Genomic DNA, 26,767 nt, shown 5'->3' on the forward strand with positions numbered 1-26,767 from the left:
TCCTATTTCGCCCTCCCACTCCCCAGTTGTCATAATTTCAAAATGACTTGGCCGAGATGTGCTGCTCTTGGCAAGCTGTAGCTCACGAAAGCTTATGCTCAAATAAATTTGTTAGTCTCTAAGGTGCCACAAGGACTCCTTTTCTTTTTGCGAAATGTTTCTCTTTGACTAACACGGCTGCTACTCTGAAACCTTTTTTTTTTTTTTTTTCAATGTTACTGCCAGTCTATCAACAAGAGTCAAGTAGTTCAATTATATCTTTTTTTATTTTTTGGAATTACTCTTTGTAAAGGTGTTTGTTGCTTAAGAGGAAGATTGTTTCCAGCTCTTTGGTTATTCTGGTAGCAATGATATAGAGCCAGAGTTAAGGTTCTTGGGGAGACCTGAACTGTTTGCTTCAATTTTATCTTGTATGCATTATGAGTGCCTTTGGTATGACCCTAAAGGCTGTTGTACTAGTAAATGGTCTCCTCCCTCAACGATGAAGATCAGGTGTCAATGCCAATATTGTTAAATCTATCAGCTATAGAGCTGGGTGAATAACTGATGTTTTGTCTTGCTGGCAATTTCAAAAAGTGTTGGAGACTGTGAGAAGCTGACCATCTTCAGTTCCCATTGAAGTCAATGCATTTGGGGCTGACCAAAACCAGAAGTTTTCAAAATATGTGACTAATTGAAAAGTTGAAAAATAAAATTGCTTTGGGTCAAGTGAAATGTTTTTGTTGAGACTGAGCATTTTTTAACATTTTTGATTTTTTTTTTAAATAAGATTAAAGGAAATTTCAAAACAAAATTATTTTGAACCAAATAATTGAAATGTCTTGTTTCAAAAATTTCACACGTTTTGATTTTTTTAGAATTTTGAATTGATTTCAAAACCAATAATTTGGTGAAACCAGCATGAATTTGCCAAACTTTTTGGTGTTGCTGAATCTGCCTTTTTTTGCCAGGAAAAAAAGCTGCAGTAAAAAAATTTCAGCCAGTTCTAATCGTCTGTTTGATACCATTGATGATGAGCTGTTGTTGACTGCAGGCCACAATGAGTGTGGACAGGGCTGCTTTTGGTAGACTCCATTCCTTTCTTACTAAATGATCTTTAATGGTGATGGTGGACAATTTCTCCTTTTTCTTAGAGTACACTTCAGTGGGGTTCCATCTCATCTCCCTTCTTGTTTACAGAATATATATTTATGGAGAGCAGTCAGGTTGTGGTGTACACGGTGACGCCTAACTCTGCAGCTCTAGCTCAGTTGACCTAGGCAACACTTATAGTTTTACATAGTGTTTGGTCTATGTGGAGGTATCGATGAAAGCCAGCTGGCTAAGGCTATATCAGTATTTATCAGATTGAAGTGATTTTGGCTGGTTAGGGGAAGTAACTGGGGGACATGGCAAGGATAATATTTGCCTTCTTGACTGAGGGTGTGTGTCTAGCGATTGCAGTCTTGCTACTAGATCAGGTAGCAGCAACGTGATTTTTTTTTTCTATTATGAATAGCTAGGAGTTCAAAATCATTTGTTTTGGATGCACACTTTGCTACTCAACCATACTGTAGCAGAATGCAACACTGAGTCTACTTCTCCCAGCTACCTCTTTAGATTACTTCTGGCCAGCTCCATGCAGAAGCATCTCAAACAAACCAAACCTTCACAACAAAATGTCCTTTGCTCCCCAGCTGTCTTCAGTGGGGTGTGTTTTTCCCAGAGCTCCACCACTGTTTGGAGACAGAGTAAAAAACATTCAGTCTCATTCTCCCTGCCCTGGGAAAGGTTAGCAGGCAATTCTCTTCCTGCCCGTTTCTCTCCCTGTTATGAGGGAAGAAGTAGATTATATGGTGCGCTCCTTCCTGGAACTTGTCATGGTTGGCTGAGAAAGGGAGGAGCCCTGCTCCACCATACACTACAAGGCTCTTGGTCCCAGGCCAAAAAGAGACAGTAGCCTGGGATGTTTCCAGACCCTGTCTGTTAGTCTGGGACCAGGAGTCATGCTTTTACCATCTGCTTCTGTCATTTCCAAGCTGCTGTCTCCTGCAGAACTCCTGGTTCCAAGTAACTTGGCCCCTGTGAGTTCTCCTGCTGGCCTGAAAGGGCCAGTATATCCCCTTACACATACCTTTTTGTCTCCGAGATTAGGTTACTGGAGTGTGCTCTACATTGGGCTCCATCATAAATCCATCTAGACAGTGAAGAGGGTGCAGAGATCAGTACCCTACTTATTAAAACTCATATCTCTGTAAACATATTGCATTAAAGCTGTTTCATATACACTAGTTTTTTGTTTTACTGGATGGAATTTAAGGTGGTCTGCCTGACCTATTGAGCTCTAGATGGCCTGAGGCCTACCTGAGATACCACCCTCCACCCTTTGCCACAACTGCAGTCAGAAGAGGTTGTGCCAGAATGCTCTCTGAGATAGGTTCTCTACATAGCTCCTGCAAAGCACATTTCTTCATTCTTCCTCTTGGAGAAAGAGAACTAGGAGGCTGGTGAGTAGGATTTTCCAATTTAAAAAAAAATTTTTTTTTCTTCTACCTGGCTAGTGTTGGCTGAAGGGGGAAGAGTTAGTGAAATTGACAGAGTTCTAAATATTGTGTGTTAGACTCCACCAGTCTTATGCACAGTGGAGGATAGGTCCATCAGTAGCTATTAGCCATGATGGTCAGAAATGCATCCCTATGCTCTGGGCGCCCTGAATCCTCTGTTCGCCAGCTGGAATGGGATGACACGGGATGGATCACTTGATGATTGCCCTGTTCTAGCTATTTTCTCTGAAGCATCTGGCATCTGCCACTATTGGAAGACAGGATACTGGGGTTAGATTGACCACTGGTCCCACCCAATATGACCATTCTTATGTCTAGCACCTTATTCAAAGCATAGTTCTATTGAGGCTACTGTGGAGTAAATGTGGCAGACTCTGGCCCTGTAATTTTTAAGTGCTGTCTGTGGGCTTGTCTAGATGGAGAGTTCGTGCTTGGCAAACTGGGGGTAAATCTACAACACACTAGCGTGCGGTGCACTACCAGGCCATGTGGAGCCTGCTACTGTGCACTATGCATGGTAGTGGTACCACATAGTCAGTGGGCCACATGCTAGTGCACCTTAGATTTCCACCCCAGCTTGCAGTGGGATAATTCTGTCCAAACAAGGCCAGTATATTCATGCATCTGCTCATTTTTCCTAACTAAATAAGGCATTTGAATGAGTCAACTTTCATGTTAGTTTTCATGAAAAATAAGTTAACGGTTGACAAATGGAATAGTATTGTGTAGGGAGGAATAAGTTTTACAGCGCTGAAGTTTAAAACAGGTTATTAACCTAAGCTTAAAATGTTTTATTAAACTTCTTTTCTCCTAACACCATTCCATCTTTAAGAATCTTTGTGAAACCATAAAATGAACAATATTTATACCATCATAATTACATCTCTTGCCATTTTCCATTTGATTTTGAAGAGACAATTGTTTTCTGACAGAGTATGGTAACTGCATTTTTGGCATCTCAGCTGGCATTCCCTCTTTCATGCTGAAAGGTCCAGCATTGCAGTTCCCCTCCTCCTATGTCCATTAATGCTGCTTGGAATGCCAAAGGTCACAGTATAAGACAGTAGTGGGAAATGGTCCTTTTCCCAACTGGCCGAGCATGTTACCTTCAGGACAGAATGCTTTCTTCTGGGTCAGGAATGGCCAGGACTCAGTGCACAGCGGTGAAACAAGGCCATACTGCTCATAATACACTAACAGTTGCTTGAGCTCAAACACCCCTTCCATCAACACTCAAATCTCTCTATGCTGCAATAGAACTCCAGAGCCCAGGCTCCAGCCTGAGTCTGTATGGCTATACTGCAACTTTATAGCCCCACAGCCGGACCCCAAGTCAGCTAACACAGGCCAGATGCGGGTATTTTATTGCAGTGCAGATATACCCTCAGACTTGCGCTCAGATCCAGGGTCCTAGAACCCTTCAGTGGGTGGAGGGTTCAAGCTTGAGTGAAGCTGGGACCCTGGGACCCTATTACTTTGCAGTATAGATGTAGCCCTCACCCATGACTCAGGTCCTGGGAGTCTGCCAAAAGTATCACACAATCCCATGGGCCAACTTCCTTTGTCCTCTTCATCCTGAGAATTGCCAATTGACTCCAGGAAAACAGAAGCAAGGCCCTTGTTGTAGTGCAGCACTCAGCCAGTCGGAGTTTAACCCTGCCATTGTTTTCTAACCACAGAGCTGCAAACACATCTTCAGAGAAGCTTCTGTGTTTGTAATGAAGACTGACCAGAAGAAGCCCTTTGCAAAGGTCACTGCTTCATGGCTGTTTTGCTGGCCTCACACTAGAGTCACCAAAATGCAGCTGGAGCACAGCCAGATTTTGGTGTATCTCTGATGTGAGGCCAGCAAAATACTGGGTTTTACTAAGAGTACTAGGAATGACCATGCACACCAGCAAATAGCAAAGAAGCTGGCAGGGTTGGAAATTTATCAGATGGGTGACCAGTGCAGGGAGTGCATTAAGTGGCTCAAGAAAGAATACTGGAAAAGCAGCGGCCAGAATGGCACATCAGGCAACTCACCGATATCGTGTGTGTTTTAGGAAGAGTTTGACCAGCAGCTGGGTACTGTGCTGAGCATGGAGCCAATGGAGGTGCATGAGGCCCTGCTCAGCCAGGCTGGCAACCTGCTGGCCCCGGAATCCAGCATGGGGACTGATGGGAACCAGCAGCAGGTGCCAAGTGAGGCCAGAAAAGTAACTGTTGCTGAAACTGGTCCCAAATGAGACTTTGCTGCGGGAGCAGCAGCACATCTGGGGCCTAAGCTCCTCTGGGGAGCTTTCTGATGCCTCCCTATCTCCCTCCCCCCTAGCCCCCCAAGGAACATCCCATTGCAGAAAACAGACAGAAAAGGGACAAAAGCTGGTTTGGGGCCTGCTATGTTTCTGGCTCCAAATTAATGTTTGTTAATATAGGAATGGAAGGGATTTCTATTCTACAAACTAGTGCAGTCAGAAGTTCCAGCTAGCAGCTAATGGTAGATTGTATCAGGGGTGCTGGAACAATTTTTATAGTGGGTGTGCTGATGAGGGAAACCATGTATTTGACGTTTGTTGTTACTACTTCAAGATAGGGGGTGCAGCAGCACCACCAGTGGAGTGTATGACAGATTAGCTAATGACAGATTGTATGCCAGTGCCCTAACATCTGTCCGTCCCCTCCCCCTCAGTATAGAGTTCAAAATGGTGACCAGAAAATTCAAACGGTAAAAATGCCTTGAAAGTGGATTTTTACTGGAAGGCTGCGGATTTTTGCTAGGGCATTCCTATTTCTTAATAATTTACATTGCCATGCCTGTAAACATGCTGCTCTGTAACTACTCAATGGTGTAACAAACTGCTTGGAAACAGTGAACTGGGAGGTGGCGAGAGGGAAGGTGGAAATGTGTTCTATTTACAAATCTAGTCCCATAGGTGCCAACTCCATGGGTGCTTCAGGGCTGGAGAACGCAGAGGAAAAAAAATTAGTGGGTGCTTATCACCCACCAGCAACCAGCTCTCCCCTCCTGCCCAGTACCTCCTGCCTCCCAGCAGCCCCACCCATCAACTCCTCCCCCTGTGCCTCCTGCCCACCATGATCAGCTGTTCTGCAGCATGCAGGAGGTGCTGGGAGGGAGAGGAGCGGGGACAGGGGGAGCTTGGGGGAGGAGGCAGAATGAAGTGAGAAGAGGCAGGGTGGGGTCTTGGGAGAAGGGGTGGGGACACAGTCTGGGGCAGAGTGGGAGCAAGAGGCGGCAAGACAGGGGTGGGGGCTTGGGGGTGGGGGTGGGAGGGAGCATGGCCTGGAGCAGAGCATGAGGTTGAGCACTCCTAAGGCCAGAGGAAGCCAGCGCCTGTGTTTTTAGTACATTTCAGTTAAAGGTGGTCCATGAAGTCCTACAACAGGGGTTTGAAATGTTGTCCACAAATGTGCCTGGCGGGGCGGAAGAGGATGGCTGTGGCATTGTGTGTGTTTGTATGCATCCATAACAGGCTAAGCCATGTGGAAGATCATTCAGCATCCTGTTGATTCCTCCATGAATTCTGACCCAACCCCAGATGCTGCTAGCTGCAAACTTTTCCTGTATCAAGAACTACAGATAGCAGTTGTATTTTTGTAGCAGATATATTTTCCAGGGCCATCGCGGTAGCTAAGCAGTCCACTCCATTCATAGATGTGCTGTTCAGTCACTATACATTTTGAATTCTCCAGTTGCATACAGTGCTGTTTTCTCACAGGCAGTTTGGAATAACATCTTCCTTTGCAAATTGGGCACAAGAACTGATGTCCTCCAAAATGTGGGAAGCCCAAAATGATAGAATCTTTTGTAGCATGGCCATTGATGGCATCCCGCAACGTGAGCCGTTCTGCAATTCTTTTTTTTTTTAAAAGCATCATTTTTAAATTTACCATTGTCTCTGAATATCTTTTTGCTGCAATTAACCTGGCTGTGTCCAGGGAGCTTCTGTGTTTGCAGGCATCCCTCTCGCATGTACTGAAATTCAGTTTTGGAAAGTAACGTTTTACATCTTTGAAATTCCACAATTCCTGCACAGAGCTATCTGAAATAGTAACCATCTTGTCCTATTATAGCTCCTGGACCTCTATTGGCTGTTCACCCACACTGCAGCAGAAGCCAGGGTCAATGTACCTTCATGGACTGTTCCAAGAAACATTTCTGTGATAAACTTATGGTTGAAGTTTTGGACAGGCCAACTGGCAGGTCTAGTACCAAAGACAGAGGGACTTATGGCTAGAGGAAAGGCTCAGGCTTGCTATACTGCTTGGGGATAGGGTTTCAGCACAGAAACAAGCACTTGCTTAGCAGTTCCTGGAAGGATGATGATAGCTCTGTCATCCTCCCTTAGCCAAGCAGAACTGTTCAAGTGGCTATTATCAATAATGACTCCTGCTGTACCTATACCACACTCTGAATCCCCTCTCTGGGATCTTGTGATGCAGTCCAGAAACAACTTGGACTACTCCATAGCTGGGTGGGCATGGCATCAAGCCCTCTGAGCAGCTGGGCAGGGCAGCTGTCCTATGTAGCTCTCCATAGTGACCCCTTCCCTTCGATACCTCCATCCTTACTGCCCTGATGCCAAGAATGCAGCCAACATGTGAAGAAGGTAAAAGAACAGATGGTTAGTGGACATGGAGCAGTATGGAGTTTTGGTTTGTTTTTTTTTTATTTTAAAAAGGTTGTGGTGTTAATGCTATTTTGGTGTAGTAATGGCAGCTGACCTGCATGGCAGTAGGTCAATGGTGAACTTCTCACACTGCACTGTGGATGCCAGAGGCCCTGAATTCAAGTCCAGGGTAGAAAATTCTTAATCTAGGATTTACCAGTGTAGAGATTCAGCCCTGAATTCTCTAATCCTGGGTCTACTGACTTGAGTCCTACTAACACTGGGCTTACATTGCAACAGAAACCTACCCTTTTTTCCTACACAAGGCCTGAAGTATGGGTAACTGATGCTGGGAAATAAGGGGGCACTTTGTTTCCTCGCTCCTCTATGTGGACACAAAGTAGCTCACGATAGTGAGCCAAAAGTTAAGTCACTGAAAAATAAGAAAAGGAGTACTTGTGGCACCTTAGAGACTAACAAATTTGAGCATAAGCTTTCGTGAGCTACAGCAATAAATTTTAGTCTCTAAGGTGCCACAAGTACTTTTTGCAAATACAGACTAACACAGCTACTACTCTGAAACCTGAAAAATAAGAGTTGAAAGTATTTTGCATTATTCCCCCCATTCTAAATCTGTGTTAGAGAAATTAAGGCATTTAATTTAACTTCAAGCTGCTCCTATATTGACAACTTTGTATCCACAGGATACAGAAACTAAATGTTAACTTTTATATTTATATACACTACACCTGTCATTCAACATCAGTGCAACTTTTTTAGATAAAATACTGTTTGTTCAATTTCTTTACTCAGTAATTCCCAGGCAGGAAAAGAAAAAAAAAAAAAAAAAGATTCTACATAGCAGTAGAAGCAGCCCCTGGGAAGGGTGAGGGGTTGTGAGACTAACCCTATCGTTTTATATTTGCACACACACAATTCTTTGCATGAGTGAGTGATCTTAGACTCAGTCCTCAGGATAATGACCTTCAAACTGAATTATGATGCTTTGTTTCTTACTGCAATTCTGTATGTCCTAGGCACTGCAATCATTATGGCCAATCTTTAGAGGGGGGAATAGTAGTTTGTATTCAACAGCATTACTAATTGTCTGAAAATTCTCTTAAATTTTAAACTTTCCTCCATGATTAAAAGACCTAGAATTTTCTTAAGAGTGAAGCACTTTACAGAAGAGGACACACTGAGAATTAACAACTTACTTCAGTGATTTCCAAGACAGTGCCTACCACATATCTCCATATAACATATCTAAATTTTAGTTTCGGTAACCCATCTTTAGTCTTTCCTTCCTTTGTTGATTACTCCTGGGGGAATTCTGCACCACTGTGCTTCTTTATACACAGAGCCTACAAAATAAGACTACAACATTTGAGATGTGACATTTTATGATGTCCCTTTAAAGATACAATAGGTACATATCCCTGAGAACTATTTTCTTGGAACATATTCATTAGACTGCCAAAACAGTTTCAACATCAGCAGAAAATTAGACAAAGGAAGGACCGAGTTAAATACAGTTGCTAAAGTACATTCATGGTATTATACCTGAAACTGAGAGGCAGAAGTAAGTTAGTACAAGTAAACAAAACTGCAAAGTTGTGAAAATACCCCCCAAACCCATACAAGTTAAATTGTAAATGAGAGGGTAACAACTTTATTCTGGACAGAAACACTGAATAGGTGAGACTATATTTGTTCTTTAAAAAAGTCAGAGTACCTTCAAATAGATACTGCCTTACCATGATTATGAACGTTTAATGTTTTAAACCATTGCACTTCAGAGAACAGGGTTTGTTTTTTTTCCAGTAGGCAAGGCAGCGTTTATTTATCTACACTAATATAGTAGAGATGTTCCTATGTGTAGGAATATTACAATGAAGTGACCTTTGAACAAGGCAGTTGTTTCAAGTTTCCACACTCTATACCCTCTGTCCTACTTGTAAACACTGAGTGCTTTTAATGAAAGTTCCTGTGTATAGTTTTTTTTAAATAAAGGACAAAGACTTGCAGACTGTTCCATAGTGTCTTCTAATGCAAGTACATAATGCTACACAATATGCTTTCTGAACATCTACTGCCACATCTTCACCATAATAGGCTTTGGTAAATAGCCTATGCAACTTGCCTATTCGAAAGTAAAGGCAGTAGTACAGACAGTAGATCAAGAGTTTGTAGTTAAGATTCTTCCCCCCCCCCCCCCCCCCCCACACACTTTACAGCAATTCAACCCCTTTAGGCAACTGTACCATATTACTAGAGCAAGACCCCTGTGGTACCAATCATCTACTGCATACCTTAAATATGTGCATTTTAAGAACTTGTTTACACTACTTTTTACCTCATCAACAGATTAGCCATTACAAACATTAACTGCCAGTCTGGATACTTCCCAAATAGCTATTTCAGGCTACAAACATTTGCCCTTTAGCACCCAGATTAGCATTTATGAACACATTTACCTTGAGTGTAGGGTTAGTCTCCACCAGAAAAGAGGGAGGACCTTACCTGTTGGCCAACATATTGTAAAAGTCTAGTGAGGACAAGGCAAGTTGTAGTTTTCACCCATGTTAGCAGATCAAAGTAAATCCTAGGCCTGGTCTATGCTGAAAATTTAGGCTGACCTACCTATATAGTTTAAGGTGTGAATTCTACACATCTCAGGAGTGTGAATTTAAGTCAACCTAAACCCCAGTGTAGACAGCACTAGGCTAACAGAAAAATTCCACCTCTCTGAAAAGGTTTTATCACATTACCAACCATGAAGAACAAACATTTTTTCCTAGTGAAGACAGGGTTGTAGATTGTAATAGGCTATAGAACTCAGGAGTCTGAGCTTTACATTTCCTGATCCACTGAAGTGTATATTACCATAAAGCAATTCATATTTTATCCAGTTGAACAAAAAGTAGGCAACAGCGAGCCTCTAACTAGAGGCTCATTGCCAGTGAGCAGGGAAACAGCATACAAATCACAGAAGCCATAAAGAGTTGTCACAGGGATATTGCAGTGTTTACCAGCCTCTAACATAGCACATCAATTTATAGCAGTTTAGTACAAGTAGTTTAAATGCTGAATTATAATGTGGGATTAAAGACCCACAAACTGCTATTGATTACGTTGTTTTAGAATGAATCAATCAATGTTAGTTTTATTTGCAGCTGATCAGTCACAAGTTTCCTCTGCAGTCTCAGGAGACCGCTCTGGGTGGAAAGTGTTTCCTTTGCAGCCCCCATTCAGTCCCACTGGGTGATTCTCTCCTGCTCAGGGATCACGCTCCAGTTGGGCGAGGGCTCATCTCTGGCCAGCCAGTCAAAGTCATCCACCAAGTTCCAGTTGTTCCTGCCTCTGTCCAGCCCGGAGGACTCGTAGTCGCCCTCGATGCCTGGGTAGCTCCAAGTGTAGGGGGCGAAGCGGACGCCGCTGCAGTCCTCCACCATAGCCCGGCTGGTCACCTGCACGTAGATCCGGGCGTCCCGGGTGCGGTGAGTGCGGAGCTGCTGGCAGGCCAGCGCCAGGAGGCAGTCGCTACACCCGTCCACCAGCACCGAGGTGGAGACGGGCCCACAGAGCACGGTGCAGCCCCGGCAGTCCCGCACGCGGAGCGTGTTGGGGTTGCCGCGGAGCAGCACCCGGCAGTCGGTCAGGTCGGCCAGGAGCACATCGCGCTGCTGCAATTCCGAGGGGCCGAGCTCCAGCGTCTGGGCCTCGGCCCGGCTGAAGCCGCACAGCGGGGGGCCGCTCCCTTCGCCTTCCGCGGGCAGCTGGCCGGCCGGCGGGGCGGACTCCGAGGGCAGCTGGCCGGCTGGGGCGGGCGGCGGGCCGGACTCCGCCTCCTTCCTGCGGGCCCGGAAGGCGAATCGCTTCTTGGGCCGCAGCTGCTGGCGCTTGGCCGCCAAGGCCGCCTGGAGCCGGCTCAGCGCCTCCTGCCCCTGCCGCACCTCGTACGGCGCCAGGAAGCGGACACTGTCGGTGAGGAGCTTCTGCAGCCCTTGCAGCCGGGCAGCCGCCTCCTCCAGCGACTCGGTCTGGCCCGCCGCATCCTCCTCCGCCTGGCCCGGGCCGGGCCCCAGCAGCGCCTCGATGGCCGCCCGCTCCCGGGAGAAGGCGGCCGCGAAGAACCCGCTCTGCTCCTCCTGCACCGCCTGGGCCGCCTTCTCCCGCCGCCGCCGCTCCGCTTCCCGCTGCCGCTCCGCTTCCCGCCGCTGCAGCCGCTCCGGCACCGGCACCGCCACCGCCCGCGGCCCCAGGGGGGCAGCGCCGCCGCTAGGAGCTGCCGGATCCCGCTCTGCTGCCGCTGCCGCCTCCATCTTCTCTCCCGTCCCGCTGCTCCGCCTCTCACTAAGCGGCTTGCTCATTGGCTCCCGGCACCCTGGGCTGGGTCCCCGCCCTCGATTGGCGGCCGGCCTTTCAGGAGGGGGGATGGGCGGGGCCTCGTGTGTTTTTAAAGGGGCCGGCGCCTCTCTGCGGGACGGGTGAGTCTCCGCATTAGACTTGGCCGCCTGTGGGTTTGTTGTTATTGGGCTTCCGAAATTAGAGCCAGGCCGTAAATAACCCCGCGCGACCCCCCTCCCCCGCCTCCCCGCGCGCGCGGGGCCGGTCGCCTATTGAGCCTGGCGGCGGAAGAGGAGGCCGCGCGACCACTAGCAGCAGGTGCGCGCGCTACTCGCCGGCAGCGCGGCGTGGCCCCGCTCCTCCCCCCAGGAGCCGCCTGCTCGCCGCTGGGCCGGGCAGCCTCGGCCCCGTCAGGCGAGACCCCCGCGGGGGTGACGGAGCTTCCGGCTCCCCCCCCCGTGACCGGTCCCTTCCCTCATCTAGGTGCTGCGGTGGCCAAGCCGGGGCCTTCCTGCCTCGCTGCAGCAGCGTCGGCGGCCCCCGGGCGGGAGGGAATCTGCTGAGAGCCGCCGTAGGACGGTGGAGCTGGGACGTGTCCCTGGAAAGGCTGGGGCCGCGCGTCAGGCGCGGGCCGGGGTAACCCAACAGCAGGAGCAGTCAGGGGCCAGAGGCCGCAATAACCCTGATCCCCTCTCCCCTGGTTATGCTGCCCCCGCCTCATCTCCACCCCACCCCCCCGGCCTGTGCGCTCGGCAGAGCCTCTTCCGGTCGCTTTGAAGATGGGCTGCAGGGAGGTTTTCTTTCCGCTCCCTGTTTTCTTCCTTCCGTGACTTCTTGTAAATAATTTGCAGTCTGGGGTGTTGTCGTGACTAGAATGTATTTGACGTTCAAAATAAAGTCTGGCCTAAGCGAGTGATGGCTGCCCACTGAATTATGTTATTTTTATTGTGAATTTATGTGTATTATGAATGTCTTGGTCCAATGGACTACAAAGAGGAAGAGCTGGGCTGTGCCCCTGAAGGAACTTACAAAATAAATGGACCGGTATTAAAAGTAGTGTCAAAATTAAGACAGAGTACACTGGATACCTAGGGCTTAAAGAGGCTTCAGTATCAAAGTGGTATAGATAAGACAAACATTTGTAGTACTTCCTGTACTAAATTTCATTTTTCAGAGTAGCAGCCGTGTTAGTCTGTATTTGCAAAAAGAAAAGGAGTACTTGTGGCACCTTAGAGACTAACAAATTTATTAGAGCATAAGCTTTCGTGAGCTACAGCTCACTTCATCGCATCCGATGAAGTGAGCTGTAGCTCACGAAAGCTTATGCTCTAATAAATTTGTTAGTCTCTAAGGTGCCACAAGTACTAAATTTCATTTGGTGCAGCTATGTGGTGCTGGCTGATTGCACTGCACATGCTCCTCAGAACTATTATCAGGGATCGAGTGATCTTTTTCAAAAAGTCAAATTTACAAATGGAGTATTTGGACGCACAAATAAACAGGGATCTAAGTAGCTGTTTATACGTGGAAATGCTCAGTTTGACTGCACCATTGCAGTTGTGTTTTTCATGATTGTGCATCTGACTTCTTGACTCTCTGTTTTATTCAGAAGGGAAGGGTACAGGTGAAGGGTGTGCATGTGGGTCCTAATGTGTTTAGAGGTAGGAAGCTGTTGCGAAAATATAGAACTACCAAGGATTTCTCTCACTCTGTTACTCTTTTTACTCTGTGTTTCTTAAATTTGTTTTACAGTCAAGGCATATTTTTGAAGTATGTTTGTTGCTGAAGCTACAGACATAAAGTAAGCTTGCTGGCTTCACAGTAGAAATATAGTCAGCTGTTGCTGTGAGTTGGCAATGCTCAGCAGAACATATATTTTTTGGTTAAACTAATGTTCTATAACAAAGGAATTTTATATAGTATGAGGAAGATTGCTTTATAAAAAAATAAATCTTAACGCCTGTTCAATTCTACCACTTGCCATCTTCCTCCTTGCATGTAGAAAATACATAAAATATAAACAATTATAAAATCTCCCCATCCCCCAACAACCTCAGAAACAATCCATTAAAATGAAAATGTGAAATACTCAGAGAAAGTGGTCTGGGTTTGATATCTTTTATTTAGAAAATAATCTGTTTTTTGTCTGCTATAACAGATTGCCTGTCACAGTTAGGAGTGGGCAATGAATCTGACTGACTTTGCAAGTTATAATATTTTGTTTATTGGAGAGACTGGGTTTGATTTTTGTGTCAAAAGTAAAATTACAGTATTAGCTACTAAGGAGTATCTGGACGGGACCTTGCATGTACTAAAGACAATCCATTTTGGACCCTGAAGGAGGAGGCAGTGAAATGCCCTTCTTTCTTGTTTTGCAAAAGCTTAAGTTTTGAAGGGTTCTGCATTGCAAGGGAGAGGGGGTTTTGGTGGAATAACTTTGATGTTATGATTTAAAAATTGAAGGATGAATGTTTGTCTAGTAAAATAAGTACTTCGCAGCAGGTTTGTAAGCATGAGGCGAAAGTAACGCAGTAATTGCAGTGGAGTCGTATTGCTTTCTTGTAATTGATTTCCAGCGTACCAGAGGTAATAGTCTATTCAGATGGAATATAGAAGGGTAATGTAGTGTTTAATGCATTCCAGCACTTAGCTATCTCAAGACTGCAAAGTTAATGGGTCCAGAATTCTGCTTGTAAAGGAACATGAAAGTTTTTGAATCTTATAGGAAATATCTCATAGGCTTTGGAAAAGGAGGGTGCTGAATCATGAAAATTAGAAAGAAATTCTGAAAGCCTCTCATTTTTTTTTCCTGTTTTGTAGGAATTATGTCAGTATAAAACATAAGTTAACTGAAATATATAAACGTCCTAGAGAGACACTTATGCCAGTTAACAGCAGAAACAAATCCATCCCTGATGTAACTGCTGTGGAGTTACATCAGACATTAATTAGGTACAATGAGCTTAGTGTAAAAATAAATAAAATTTTCCTTCAACATTATTATTTTTTCTTGTTTCTGTTATTAAAATAAGAGGTAGATGTATGTTGTGTCATGTGACAGGCAGAGTTTCCTACCTTATGCTCTCACTGATGTAGGCAACACAAATAATGCAAGTGTACAATGATAAAAGCACTTATTCATGAACATGATAACTTTGACAAAAAACAGTAGTCTCGTACCATTTCTCAGCATCTCAGGAGAGAGCTTTTGAGAGTGTAGTATTGAAGTGTCAAGTTACGAAGACTTCATTACCTTTACAAAATTGTACACAATCAACTGTTTTGTGCTGGAGGAAATGTCCGACATAACCAGACACTAAACTACATTTGTCAAAATACATTAAATAAGTACTGTTTGTGATGTAATATAATTTTTTATTGTTTACTCACAAAACTTGGTAATCTTACCAGGGGAACTTCCTGCAGTTTACTGATGGTACAAAGTAGCAAGAGCCAACTGTATTTGTGAGTACGAGATTCACATAGAGAATGGAATTTTTTTGACACTGTTAAGCCACACAAATGATCTATGGTGTTAAGAGGCTAACCAAAGTACTCTTGTACCAGTGAGTTACATGGATATCAGAGGGTGACACTGTATACTAGTAATGAAAGATTACAGAGAAAGGAGCAACAAAATCCTTTCCTTCTATTTTCTCATCTAGAAGTTACAACTTTCCTTTCCTCATTTAGAATTTCAGATTTCAATAAATAATTATTAATACAGTATTTTTTGTAGGAGCACCGAGAAAGTCACATGCAGACCTGGCTGTGACACCTCTATTTAAGGTTGCATGTTTTATTTTAAGCCCCTGCTTTCTGTTTATAACGTTACCAAACTTTAACCATTTGAGTTGAAATTTTCCATGCTTGTTCTTTGCCTCAGACTGAATCTTGGGGGGAATTTTCAACAAAAACAGTGTAGATATTTCTGAGACCATGGTTAGAGAAAAATAGGTAGTTTTGCCAATCTTATTTTTTTGTAACTGTTTCTTTGAAGAGTTCTAGCGGCCTCATGCTTTTGAGTGGGGAACTTGAAATTTGGCAGGTGGATGGGCCTGTGGTTAGGAAGATGCTTTTTGTTGTCTCTTTGACAATCCATCCTGGCTTGGTTTAGCTCTAAGCTTCTGAAATTACTGAGCATGTGCAAACAGCAGAGCTTTTTAGATGTTACTGAAGTCCTTTGAACATTCTGTTAACCGCAAAGCTGTTGGTGCTTTAGACAGAGGTTCATCTGTACTGAGCAGGCACCAGCCCTATGGAGTTCTTAAATGTCACTTGTATTAAACATGCTCCCAGGCCCCGCTTAATCTTTATCACATTGTTACAGATATAGAACATTATCTACATTTGAAAAGCTTTATTGATTTGGTTTTTTGATTTATTGATTCATGGCCTCTTGAAGAAAGAACTAGTGGACAGAGCAATACATTAGAATGTTGATTCCACTAGTACAAAAATATTAAACTATGTCCTTTGTGCACATTAATTTGGATAACAGTTCTAATTAATAGAGGTTACATTTTTTTAGGGAAATATGTTCTTAAAAATTAACCTTAAGTTATCAGTGTAACGCTTTTTTTTTGGATAAGAAAGTCATTATGGGTATGTCTACACTGCAGCTGGGAATAAGCCTCCCAGCCTGGGGAAGACAGACTTGGGGGCTTGAGCTAGCATGCTAAAAATATCAGTCTGGACATCGAGGCTTGGGCTCTCAAGGCTACGGGGCTGGGTGGGCTTGAGAGTCTGAGCTGCAGCTTGACCAACAAGGTCCATACTGCTTTTTTAGCATACTAGTTCAAGTCCTGCTGGTGTGAGTCTGTCTACCTGGGCTTGGAGGCTCTCTCTGAGCTGCAGCATAGACATACCCTTAAAGGGCCCAATTCTCTTCTCAGTTACATTGGTACAATTACTACTGAAATCAGTGGAAGTTGCATCCCTTTATTTGAGGGGAGAATTAGGTATCTGGGTTCAAGTTCCATGTCAGAAGTTGGGTTCGTAATTTGCCATTACTACTGTGCCATATAGTTCTGTTCAGGTGAAAGTTAAAGATTGCATTGCACTTTTGTCACTACTGAAAAACTATAGAGAATAACTCTATAAATCTGTCCAGCAGTATCTGTCTGTCAAATAGGATTATTTTATCCAAGACCCAAAGCTGCACCAGCAAGAAACACAGATCATATGGCTCTGTGTGGGCATAGGAGTCCTGCATTCTTCTGAGTCTAGGGTTCAGGCTTGTCCGTGTGTGAATTGCTGATGGCTGCATAACGGGTGCGGCATTGGTCTACACAACCATTGCACTACGAGGGTCTGATTCGCATTTACACTAAGGCCCTTTTACACAACTCTGGAACTCTGATGGGGCCTTAAAGTGAGCATATGAATTATATTTACACTCACTTTAAGACCTTTTTACACTGCACCCTTTACATATTTTAAAAGGGCCTTACTGAAAACGAGAATCAGGCCCCTAGTACCTAACACATTATTGAAAGCGCTTTTGGATACTTTGCACGTGAAAAGCTCTGTATAAAATTCTGTTCTATTTTAATGCCGTTTCATATTTTGTTTTGTAAATATCATTTATCAAATCTTTTCAAAAAGCCAAAGTAATTACGATAGAAGCACTTACAAAGACAGTTTCTGCCAGCATATATATAATTAGGATATTGTGTTAACATTTGCATTATTAATTTCTATTTCCAGAATTTTTAAGTTCATTATAATTCATTGTGAGCTGAGACTTGGTATAGGTCTCCTCCGGAAGCACTTTTTTTCCTTTATTGGATAGAGACTTCAAACCCTTCTATTGGTCCTGTTGACACCCTGATTTTTCCCACTTTGTTCTCTTCCTTTTGGATATGTATACCTTTGTCTGTGTACTGTACGCTTGAAGGATAGGTCCAGCCCCATTGGTTCTTACTACTCAAGTTTCTGTTTCTGTGTCTGCAAGGCCAGACACAGGGTGACCAGACAGCAAATGTGAAAAATCGGGACAGGGGGTGTGGACTAATAGGAGCCTATATAAGAAAAAGACCCGAAAATTGGGACTGTCCCTATAAAATCGGGACATCTGGTCACCCTAGCCAGGCATGTGATTTTTATGTTGTGGCTCTGCAGAGACAACGTATTGAAGAGGAATATGCCCTAGCCTTTTCCACATTACTTTTTGTATTTTCTCCTGCGAAGCCCTGGTGAAGGTGATTAGACATGGCTCCTTTAACATACACTACTTTTTCAATCAACTAGAATGTGACACTAGGAGTTGACAAAGGATACCTGTTCGGGCTGCTTTTAATGTTTTAGGGCTTCTCTTTATATTTCTAATTTAAAAGGATTTAAAATTAAAACTAAATACTGAGGACCAAATTTTTTCCTGATATAAACAGGTGGAATTGAACTGAATTAAATGGAGTTGAATTTAAAATGTTGCAGGCCATTAGTCTGTAATATGGGCAATTCCCTTCTAATATATATTGGAAATTTGAAAAAAACCCTAAAATACTGAAATCTGAAAACTGTATACTGTATATTCCCATAACATAAGTAGTTCCATTGATTTCAAGTCTGGATCCTGCTGCTTTTCATTCTGATTTTTATTATGCATACGGAACAGGGTGGCTCAGATTCTCCAATGCAACAGTGAAAGCTCTCACAGGTACTGTGGATAAGCCATAAAAAGTCTAAATTGTTGGATAAAATTAGATGAGTAGTAGTGAGTTATGAAGTCTTTCACATGTGGGTCCTTGGTTTAATCTGGCCTCAGTAATGACTGAAAGTAGCTACCAATTTACTATTGGTTTCTGTATGGAATACATGCAATTCAGCCTAGTTCCTAGTGGTGAAAACCATCATCACAATATTACCTGGCAACATGATGATATCATTGAAGAAGTCAAGGATTGAATTGGAATTAAGACTACTCTACGCTTTTAGCCCCAGAAGTGGTTTTTCTTGTCAAGGAACATCAGCAGGGCAAAATGGGAAAGATTGCATTACTACCTCCCATGCTGCTGTGGATAATGATAGATTAGAGATTTAGCATTCTGTGGATTAAGCTTTGAGTTCTTTTTATTTAGCATTTATATTCAGTTATTTTTTGAAATCAGACTTTAACTGTACCTTTAGTATTATGAAAATTTAACAGTCAAATGTGTACCACGGTTGAAACCCTTTATAAAAAAAAAATCTATTATCTTCCATTTATTACAGAGTTTTAAGTGGCAAACATTAAGTCTGAAATTCCACTTTTGTTGTAAACCTGTGTTTCACATGCTCAAATCTCTTTCAAAATGTTTTAGAGGTGAAACTTCATGTTTGCAGGGAGGGAGTTAGCACAGATCTGGGGCTTAGCAAAGGTCTGGAAGACACAAGACTGACTCTGTGTGATTAAAATGGTTAAGTCCCAAATTTCTAATTCTTTCTGCTAATTTTGAGTGCCCAGCTTGTGATACCTGGGGACTGATTTTCAGATACTGAGTTCCTGCAGTTTCCACTGACTTCAACTGGAGTAGTGAGTGCGCAGCTCCTCTGAAAATTTGGCCTTAGGTGTCTAAAGCTGAGCATCCAAAAATGGAGGCATGCAAAACTAGAGGCAACTTTTGAATGTTTGCCCCTAAACTTCTCTGCTACAGTTTCTCCTATAAAATAGTTATAGTAGTCATCTGCTTTATAGGTGAATTGTGAAAGTTAGCTAATTGTCCATTTGTAAAGCACTTCGAGATCCTTGGTTGATAGATTTTATAAGTGCAAAGTAGTCATATATTTGGTCTCAACTAAAGATTGTGTTTTGAATATCTAACCCTTTGTTAAATAATGAAGATATATAAGATAGTGTTAAGGCATTTATTTATAAATAAATAGGACCCAATTTTCCATGCCGTTACCTTCAATGCAGGTTCCATATCATGCATGTGGAACAGATTCCTACTGCAGTATTTTTCAGGTTACTGTTATCATGAAACATAGAGTGTCCCATAGCTTCACATCTCCATTTACAGTGATTACACAATGATTCTCTGCTATAAAAGCTGAAAAAGATAACAGTTTGGCTCATTGAGAGCTAGTTATTATACTTGGCTCAAAACAATGGCCCAATCTTGCACATTTTTTTATGAGAATGAAAAAATGAGCAAGAACTGGGCCCAAATAAAGTGTAGGGATCAGGTCAGAAAAGTACAGTTTCTTTTGTCTGCCAGTGTTTGTTTAATTATCTAGAGCCCAACATTGCAACCCTTATTCATGTTGAGTAGTTCTTGAAATCAATGGGACTTTACATGTGACTAGATGGTTCATGTGCATGTGCACTGGGCCTCAGCCTAGAGGGTTCTGGCTTTTAATGAAAGTCTTAAGATCCATTGAAGACTTCTGAGAATTTGTGGGCCAAATTTCCTGGCACTTCTTGAGCAAGGGCCAGGGTAAACCCTGTCTCCCAGATGGAAGAATTAGAGGGGAAGCTCTCAAGTAAAAAGATGCAGTTTCTATTTTTCTCAGGATTATTCTCGCTTAGGAGAGAATAGGGTCCAAAATAATTTAGCAGTGGAATTATACTACAGCAATTACTATTTTGCATTTATTCAAAAATATAAAAATGACTTAAAGATAGGTAAGTGATATTATTCTCTTTTAATAAATGGTGAAAGTGATTGTGAGCCATATTTTCCAAAGTGGCCTTTAATTTTGAATGCTTCCGTTTCTGGCTGCACAACTTCAGGCACATTGATCCTGATTTTCAGAAGAGTTGAACACCTAAAACTCCAATTGTGAGCAGCTGGTGCTCAGCACCTCTGAAAAGATACTGTGTTACTAGAGGGAATCATATAAGTACCTAGATAACTTGGAAATGAGGGCCTAGGTGTTTGCAGTTGGACACCCAAAAATAGAGGCCACTAATAAAAACTTGAACTTAAGTGATGTACCCACAATCTCTCAATGAATCAACGGGAGAGTCAAAAATGAACACAGGACTTCTTTTGACTCCCATTAGCTACTCATATTGCCTCCCTTTTATTTAATGTCTTTCCTGCTACAGTTCTACTCAACAGCAGATGCTCCATCGTGTTTCTGCTTTTTTGTTGCAACCCACTGGTGTTTAGCTTCTGAATTACATCTTTAATATTGCCTACTTGAGCTACCTCCTGAATGGTGTATGTCAAATGCTGATTGTGCCTTTGCTGTGGTGGGCCCTAAGATGTGGAACTTGTTTCGCCTTGGCCTCTATTCCAATCCATTACCCTCATAGGTCAATTTTAAATATCTTGCATCTTTTTTCCCCAGTTTCTTTTGTATTACTTTTACATAACCATTGTTGATATTCTTATGTACTTATATCCTTATGCTTTCCCTATTTTTCCCTACGCAGTCATTGTTTTAAGGAGAATGCTTTTATTCATTCTCTCACTAGTTTTATGTGTTTATTTTATTTGCCAATTAAAAGGAGTATTTGTCCCTTACTCTAGGTGTTTCTTGATGATCCTTAAATGTACAATTGCGAAAGAGATTCTTCCAGTAATCAGCCTTCAACCATTAATGGTGATAGTCACAACAACCAACAATAAAACTGCAGCAAAAAAACATATTTAATCTATCTGGACAAAGCCTTACTAGTCCTTCGCGGCTAGAGAAAATAACATGACCCTTGCAGTATGCCCTGAACATCAATACATTCTGACTATTTCAGACATTCAGGGGAGGGGAGGGAGTTCCAAAACGGAGGGGACCTCCTGGTTAACACCCTGCCAGCTGCCCACTCTCTCTTACAGTAGTGGGGCTCTAGCTCAGGTGCACCCACTGATACAATTTTGACAGTATAGTACAGGGAGAGAGATGGTCTCTCCAGTAAGGAGGGTCTAGGCTAAGTAGGGCTTTCCAGGTTAAAATCAACATTTTAAATTCTACCTCGTATTTAACAAGTAGCCAGTGTAGATCCAGAACCATGAGTATAATGTGCTCATGGCAAGGTTTCTAAATTAGCTGCTGAGCCCTGCGCCAGCATCAGTCTTTGGATAGATTTAAAATGTAGTCCCATCTAGAGCACATTGGGGCAGTCTAATTTGGAAGTGGCAAAGGTCCGGAAGACAACTGCAAGATCTAAATCTGATAGAAACAGTTTCAATTTTTTTGCTGCATATAATGGGCAGGGTAGAGGGGGGCAAATCTGATTTGATTGTAGTTGCTGCCTGATCTTCTGATAGCTTGGAATCTAGCCAGACTCTTAGATTGTGCACCTGTTCCACAAATGATCAACATCAACAATTTGCCTAATTCAGGCAGGCAAAAATTTTCTTTGTCATCTCTTCTGGTTGTTTCCTCAAACAACCAACATCAGTCTAGTCTAAGCAGATAGCTCTCATCCACTAAGGCAATTGACTACTCTGGTACTCCTATTCCAAACACCATATCAAGAGTTGTGCCCAGCATATGAGTTGATCCAGCAACCATCTGGCATAGATTCATCATTGTCATGATGTCTGGCATAGATTCATCATTGTCATGATGGCCATGAACTCCTGAGTTTATTCAGAGAACTTGTCATCCACATGGAGATTGATGTACTGTAATCTCTTACTATCATCTTTGGTGTCTTTAAACCCACTATGGTGAGCAACCTGAGCAGCTCCTAGAAGGATTTCATTGTGCAGCAGGGTGAGTAACAGACTAACACCAATCTCATTTTAACACTGTTCCAGGTCTCTCAGAGAAGCAAGACACAGCACGCTATATATGTGATCAGTTTTGGACTAGATTTCTTGCATTTTTGGTTGGCTGTAAACAAAACAGTTACACCACTCATGCTGGCACTGAATACTCAGCTGAAGTATTGTCCAAGCAAGTCTTGGCAAACCTGCAAAGTCAGGGGCCTCATCTTTCACTGAATCCTGAATCGTTCTAACTTCATTCAAAGTTGAACCTGTATTAATCAGCAGGACAATAGGACAAGATCATTGTCCATTGATATCCTCTCCTTTTGAGAACAATTTTGGTAAAGCCAAAAAATTCAAAGTCAAACATCTCAATAATATGTATTTTCCCCTCTGTCTCCCTCTTCCCACTATCACAGGGCTCAAGGTACCATCCCCCAGGCCTCCAAATCCCAGCCCATAGCAGCATTGCGCCACCTCCTGGGGCAGCCTAAAACAACCACTGAAGAAGGGAACCAGATGTCAGAGCTAGATACCCAAATGCAGAACTCAAACCAAACAGTAGAATGCATTTTGATACTGTAATTGCCATCCAAACAGTAAAATTATTCTTATTATCAACAGGCCATTTACCCCTGCCTCCCATCCCCAAGCTGAGTTCACTACCTCAAAAGGGAGAAAACAAAAAGAAAATATTTTTTATGTGTGTTGTACTATTTATTTTATTGTGAATTGTTATACATCATTCTGAGTGACTTGGTGGTAGGTATGGGGAGACGCTTCAGAAATAAAATTAGCATTAATTCTGAAAGGACATAGGGTAGTCTTTGTTTTCCTTGTATTATATGTAGTATAATCACTTAATTCTACTTGTCAAATGTTAAGCTTAAGCACATGAATCATTATATGTCCATAAGAACTTTTCTATAATCCAAAATGTAGATGAGGTTTACATTTGCTTATGAAATATGAGCTAATCATAGTTGTTTCTTTAAAATTACAGCTAATGAACTGATCATTTAAAAGTTTAGGTTTTTGTCTAGTTTTGGATTAAAATTATATGTATATTTGGCTATAATAAAAGGCGAGGCTTTGTATTAAAAATAAGAAAGGAAAGCAAAAGAAATCACTGTTTAATTGGAGCTTTAAAGCAACAGCTGTAAAACTCACTTGGTGTGTCCTAATTGCCATGAGTAATAGAAAGAGGCTTTGAAAAAGTAATCCTTTGTAATGTTTAAGATAATTATTATATTCCAACCAAAGTGTAGTTGTTTTAAAACTCAGTCTGTACTGAACCAGTTAGAGAGCTGGATGTCACAAATAACAGGTGTGGAGAAATATATATCAATGTACACAAAGAAGAGAGCTATCCTCAGGAAGCAGGGACTGAATTTAGAGCTTGAGTCCCCAAGAAAAGACTCCTCAAGGATAATAAACCTCAAGTGCCATATGACTTGAAATGGGTTATTAAACACTAAGTTTATATACAAATGATGGCACACAAATACCAGTTTCTGTTCTCTTCAAAACATGGCCAGAGCTCTTTCCAGACCTGGAAAAATATGTTTTCACAAGCAGCGTGTTTGTATTTTCAAGTCCTTGTTCATTAAATGTGACAAAAAAAATTTTTTAGTTTTCACTCTTCAGTATACATTCCTACACAAAAAATGCCACTTAACACTGAGTTAAGGTTAGACTGCTTATCTCACCAACAAAAAAACATGAAACATAAGGAAGAATACAATAAGTAATTCAACAAATCTTCTACACTCCACGCATCACATCCCTTTCTCAACCACAGCTGCCTCCCTTTCACTACCCACAGATACTTCACCCTGAACCTGAAAAACAAGGCTTAACTTTGCTAAATTTATTGGGTTTGTGTTGCTTTCATAAGTTACAGTCTACATAGTTCTGAACATGGTTTTGTATTGGTTTGTAACTGTGGCATAGTATCAGATTAACAATAGTGGCTGTGAGGATTTAAAAAAAACATTTAGGAAGTTTTGTGAATGGATGATGTATACTGGTAAATGTTTGCAGTTAGGCAGTAATTTTTATGTGGCAGTATCAGTGTGGTATGTTTATGGTCAGAGTTCAGGTTGAACATTGGTTGTTCAGAGGGATGAAGGAGACATGCATCACGTGTGCTGGATGGGAAGTACTTAATGAATGGAGTGGAGTTGTGGAATTGAATGAGTTTTTACAGTTTGCATTGGAGGATGATGCAGACTAGCAATCTTAACTCAAAGTTTAAAACTGGAATTTCCCAGTTTTTTAAATGTGTCAATACTATGACAGCTATCCATGTGAACAGCTATTAGTACTGTACTGATATGCACAATCCTCTGTTTGCCTTCCCACCAGAATCCTCTTATGCTTCTTCATAGCTCAGCTTCCCTTTTGAATCCTGTACAGCTGAAATCTTTTCTTCCATGTCATCCTGTAGAGCTCTTGTTCCCCTCCATGCCTGATTATCTGCATACACTCATCCCACCAATATCCCTGCTTCTTATCATGGCCCCCTACTTTCCTACTACTTTCAGCTTTTAACTGTTGATCTGTCTGTAAATATAGATGTATTTGTATTTATATATATTCATGTTAATATACATTTCATCTAAAAGTTGTAGAAGTAGGGAAAGAGGGGATATATGGTGACCAGTTGAGAGACTGGGAGACCTCATAAAGGAATAGAGCTGTATGGAGTCATGGGAGGAATGTGTGCTACCAGTGAGGGGATGGGGGCCACATAATCCCTCCAGGCCGTAGGTCTGGAAGTGGTTTCAAAGAGTAGGGAAATGGGGCAGGGGTGTGAAGCATACCTTTCAACTGGCTAAGCTCCAAGTGTGCAATGCAGTGTGACAAAGACCCAAAATAAAGGACACATGCAGGAAATTTAGGATGCTGTGAAACTAATTCCTTTGAATGTAAATAGATAATTCGGTAATCTTTTTTTCTTGTAATTTTGTTGCTTCTAAATAATTTTCAACAATAAAAGTAAAGGGACATGCCAAATTTGTGTAGATTGTAGGTCACTTTGGCATTAAAATGAGATATTTGAGGGGTAGGGTAGTGGATCATGGGGGGGTGAAGAATAGAGACATGGGACTTGAGTGCAGGGAGAGACAGACCTGCAGGTGGAAAAGAAGGGGAATGATGTTTCATCGGACTGCAGATTTTCTCCCCTCTATTTCTCCCCTTAGTTCAAACTCTTTTTCACCCCACCTCATCTCTTCTCCTACCCCCCACAGTTCACCTCTCCCTCATGTCTCCGTATCCCTGCACACCTGCTATAGCTGCTTGCCACACCATGTCCTCACAAGGATTTCCGTGCCCCCACAACCTTGCTTTGCTATGGTCCTCTTATTTCTGAGCACCATTACTTCTCTTGGTTCCTTATGATGGTTGAGGAAGTTGGTGGAGCCAGGGAGCAATCAGGATGTGTGTAGTGGGGAAATTGGGGAATAGAATTTGATTGGGGGAACCAGGCTGTGGAGGAACCACATTGGCACTTGAAGGTCTTCCCCATCACTGCTGGCTCTGTTCCCTGTGCACTAAGTCAGCATGGACATGGGGAGCACTTGATGTGGTCTTGGTGCAGGGACACCCGCAATTCCCCTTTCAAAAAGGGAGCATTTTAAAATGTTTTAAATGTTAAATTCAATAGTCTTCTGAAAAGTTACTGTTTTAAATATGAAGAACAAATTGAAACTTTAAAGTGTAGAACGGTGGGATTTTAGTCCTGCTTTAAGTGCAAATCTCATTATTGTCCGAACTATTGAGTCCTTTCCAACTTCTTGTCTTTATTATAAATACTACAGTGTAGGCCAAATTCTACTCTCTATGGATTATTCCTGCAGAGGGGAGTAGGAACTCCAAATGGGTATAGGTTTGTCACCCAGCAGAAGAGGCAAAGGGTTATCTCTAAACCTGCTGACCAACATAGATTTTGGGGGCTGGGGTGGAGGCAAGGTGCCTCAGTACATCCACTTCATCAGCTCCCTGCAGTCCCGGAACCTGGACAGCAAGGTTATTGTCCTAGAAACTCCCTCCAAGGGGGAGGAAGTGCAAGTTACTGCAGCCTCTACAGTAATTTACATTGGCTTCCTTATGTTTTTTTGACAGGAGACCCCACCAAAAATCATTTGACCCTTCTCCCCTTTCTTCTCACTTTGCACTGCCCCTTCATTACCTCTGGAACCCTAATGGTGGTGCTTTACAGGACTGTAGAAAAGGAGCCAGTAACTGCACGCTTCTCTACCCTTCCAAAGCCAGGCTCTCCTCTGTTCCCCAAATGAGAAGAAAATATAGGGGCCTATATTTGGAGCCCAATCCAATAGTTCTTAATCATGCAAAAATCTCATTGAAGTCAATAATATTGAATGGGGTGTAATTCCAGGAAGAGTTTGGCCCAAATGGTGTTTTGCCTGAATAAGAACCCCAGAGGAGGTGTGCTTTTGTGTGCTTCATTTTAGGGTGGGATAACTTAAACCATTAAAAGTAATGTTAACCACATCTACATTTAAAATTAGGACATTTAGATACTATCTGTACATTAATCAAAGGTAATCTAGCCCTTGGTTTCTCAGAGAGGTTCTACTTATATCAATCACCATAA

The 26,767-nt window shown here is 42.5% G+C and overlaps 2 protein-coding genes across 5 annotated transcripts in view; one reads left to right on the forward strand and one right to left on the reverse strand.

Annotated features, from left to right (window-relative positions):
* Positions 1–8,538: 8,538 nt before the first annotated feature.
* Positions 8,539–11,580, reverse strand: TBCC (tubulin folding cofactor C). Its single transcript, XM_038394047.2, has one exon. It carries the CDS (start codon positions 11,524–11,526, stop codon positions 10,405–10,407), a length of 1,122 nt encoding a protein of 373 aa, XP_038249975.1. The 5' UTR covers positions 11,527–11,580; the 3' UTR covers positions 8,539–10,404.
* Positions 11,581–11,591: 11 nt separating this feature from the next.
* The window catches only part of BICRAL (BICRA like chromatin remodeling complex associated protein), an 82,905-nt gene continuing 67,729 nt past the window's right edge, over positions 11,592–26,767 (forward strand). The window contains exons 1-2 of one of the 4 annotated variants that reach the window (XM_038394036.2): positions 11,612–11,643; positions 26,275–26,767. The exon at positions 26,275–26,767 is cut by the window's right edge and continues 1,394 nt beyond it. The gene's annotated coding sequence lies outside the window, so the exon portion shown is untranslated. Of the gene's footprint in view, positions 11,822–21,992; positions 22,151–26,274 lie in introns of those variants that run through there. The other 3 variants (XM_043511853.1, XM_038394041.2, XM_043511857.1) reach the window with 3 other exon arrangements.

Source organism: Dermochelys coriacea, chromosome 3, assembly GCF_009764565.3.
Source record: "Dermochelys coriacea isolate rDerCor1 chromosome 3, rDerCor1.pri.v4, whole genome shotgun sequence".
Classification (NCBI taxonomy): domain Eukaryota; kingdom Metazoa; phylum Chordata; order Testudines; family Dermochelyidae; genus Dermochelys; species Dermochelys coriacea.

Coding starts and splice junctions, on each gene's coding strand:
- TBCC (XM_038394047.2), bottom strand. CDS start 11,526: ATGAGCAAGCCGCTTAGTGAGAGGCGGAGCAGCGGGACGGGAGAGAAG.